The sequence below is a fragment of the Pelobates fuscus genome, chromosome 8 (assembly GCF_036172605.1).
Source record: "Pelobates fuscus isolate aPelFus1 chromosome 8, aPelFus1.pri, whole genome shotgun sequence".
Taxonomy (NCBI): Eukaryota; Metazoa; Chordata; class Amphibia; order Anura; family Pelobatidae; genus Pelobates; species Pelobates fuscus.
Window position 1 is genome coordinate 79,021,927 of NC_086324.1, and position 3,014 is coordinate 79,024,940.

At 33.9% G+C, this 3,014-nt stretch overlaps 1 protein-coding gene across 1 annotated transcript; it reads left to right on the top strand.

The window, feature by feature from the left end:
• Positions 1–624: 624 nt before the first annotated feature.
• LOC134570792 (gamma-crystallin 1-like) lies at positions 625–2,531 on the top strand. The gene is made up of 3 exons (XM_063428767.1): positions 625–717; positions 1,609–1,851; positions 2,208–2,531. Exons 1-3 carry the CDS (start codon positions 709–711, stop codon positions 2,478–2,480), a joined length of 525 nt encoding a protein of 174 aa, XP_063284837.1. The 5' UTR covers positions 625–708; the 3' UTR covers positions 2,481–2,531.
• The last annotated feature ends 483 nt before the right edge of the window (positions 2,532–3,014 follow it).

Below are 3,014 nucleotides of genomic sequence, written 5' to 3' on the forward strand. Positions count from 1 at the left end.
CTACTTTTTTTTTTTTTGCTACCTCTTGACTGAATAGAAGATCCAGTCCATATGATTAAGCAGACCACTTCACAGTGTGTTAAAAACTCCCCCAAAATAGCCCCTTCTCCATTTTAAAAGCAACCTCTTCCAGAAATGACACTCCAAATCACAAATAAAAATTAGCACCTCTTCGAAAACAGAAATTCTTCATATCTCCTGTTTTGCGCAAATTTGGCCAAATTGAATTTCAGTCCAAACCTAACATCCAAGACTACAATATATGTTAGTGCTTAATCACATGTTGATAGTAAACTGAGAAACATCTTATAACATATCTAAATAAAAAAAATTCTGAAAGAAAATGATATCAATTATAAAACATTTTTTAAATTATCATTATAGAAACTATAACATGACCTGCCACATGTTAAAATCATTTCAATTCACAAAAAAAGCCCTTTCAGAAGGTTGTGTGTAGATCATTCTAGGATTCATGAATCACACACACACATCAGTCAAATGGAAATACAGACCTTTTTTCAAACACAATAAAAGAAAACAATAGCTATACATTCCAATTATTGGTGGAAAGAAAACAGCACAGCACAGCTTTCAATGTATGTAAGCATCAGCAATAGATTTATAGATGGTATATAAGGGCCCTTCAGCCAACATTTTAACACAACTTGCTTGACTAGATCAACTGACAGTAAAACGGAACTGAAAATGGGAAAGGTAAGATTATCTCACAAAAGTATTATTTATGTTCCAACAAAATAAAGATTAGAAACAATGGTTAAATTATCTGTTAACATTTGAATCAGCAGTTAATATTTTGAAGACATGCTAGTTAAACTTAATGACAGGGTTGGAACACGACGTATGGTTTCAACAGGGTGTATAAGGATTTAGCTGTCATTAACCACTTTACACCATGTTAGAGGTAACAGGAGCCTTTAGCCACAACTCAGTGACTGGCTTTCAGTATTGGTAGCCTGTAACATGCTGTTGCCATTTTGTGAAACTTTGCAGTCAGGAACTTCTCGTTAGCAGTAGCGACAGGCATCATAAAGAGTAGTGGCAAGTCAATAAAACGTAGTGACAAAGTTGTAAACAAACCCATAGAGTTTTTTTCAACTGAAGAACTGGTGAGCAGAGTGTATAATGAGTTTAAAATGTAGGTAAAATAGCTTAAACATTTCTTACTTTAGCCATTAGATAGCTAATATAATGCTGCTGCAATGGATGGGGATGGGAGGAGCATGGCCATGATGAGGGTTTTCTGTCATCCAATTTGTACTACTGGTACACCATGAGGTGGCTCAGTCCCTGCCAAACCCTGTCTGTCTCTTCATATTTGCCAAAGGACACAGGAATGGTAATATATGCATGTATTACAAACCAGGACCATAATATATTACTTTATATAAGTATACAGTAATCAAATTAGCATTACTTTATATTTGTCTCCTTTATTAAAACCATTTTCATAGCTTTAGTAATTGTACAATTTATACATTTGTGTAATTTATGAGCCCTTGTTACGTTTGATACATCATTATCAACTAAATAAAAATTAATACATTTAAAAGTATAAAATCTTCTAATGCAAAATTCAATTTATAGATTGTCTTCTACGAGGATCGTAACTTTCAGGGACGCTCTTATGAATGTAGCTCTGAGTGTCCAGACTTGACCTCATATTTTCATCGCTGCAATTCCATCCGAGTGGAAAGTGGAAACTGGATATTATATGAGCACCCAAACTACAGAGGACACCAGTATTACCTTAGCAGGGGAGCATATCCGAATTTTCAGCAATGGATGGGTTTCAATGATTCCATCAGATCCTGCCGTGTTAGCCCACAGGTAAATAGATTTACCAGAAAAGTTAAGCATTTTTTTTACAAATGTATTGTTAAAGTTTCTCTCCAAAAAAAAGCATTCTTGGTTGGCATTAATAATTAATAAAGGTTTCACTTTTGAAAATATAACCTTGTTTTTTAAATAACATTGTTAAATATATTTTTAATCTTTTTGTATTACATTGTTATATACATTTTATGTATTATATTGTTAAGTGACTAAGCCAGCATTAGCTTTCATGGAAATAGGTGGGTCAATGTCAAAATTATGCTCACAGTATAGGTTCTTGATATTTACATTAAATTATGATATTTTTTTAATTCTATTAATAAAATATATATATTTTAAATCTCATAAAGCACCACGGATCATTCAGGGTGAAGGTCTATGAGAGGGATGACTTCAGAGGTCAGATGATGGAGTTCACTGAAGATTGTCCTAATACTCATGAAAGATTCCGTTACCATGACATCAACTCCTGCCAGGTGCTTGATGGATATTGGATGTTCTATGAGGAGCCCAACTACAAGGGCCGCCAGTATTACCTGAGACCTGGAGAGTACAGAAGATATACTGACTGGGGTGCCATGAGCCCAAGAATTGGCTCATTTAGGAGAGTCCATCATTTCTAATATGTTATCTTAATTTATGAATTCAATAAATGTATCAAACTTTCATCATCATTAATGTTATCATATTTACTTACCTTTTTTAGCAACAAGATTCTCTGGGTGCTGTATCAAATATTTATAACAATGATAATATCTTTCAATTCATCCTTTGGTACAGTTTTGAATGTTTAAGAGGTAATATGCCAGTCATGGAAAGCTGGAGGATCAAAGACAATCTAAACACATTTAATTTATAAATATATTACAGTGTAGAACTGGTGGCATCCAAAACAAATATTTGTGAGCCTGGATGCACACAAACCACTTGACCAGGTGGCTGTGCCCACATTTAATGTTGATCTTCAAATATATATTATTTGTTGTCTTTTCTTTCACCTCATTAGGGGCTTTTATGACCAACTGTACACCTTCATTTCAATAATGATTAGAATAGGGATTATGCAGGGCTGCCCTATGTTTTCTTTTCAATGTAATTTTACCTTTGAGCTTCTGATCCAAGTCTTCCATCATAACCCAGAAATAACAAGAATACAG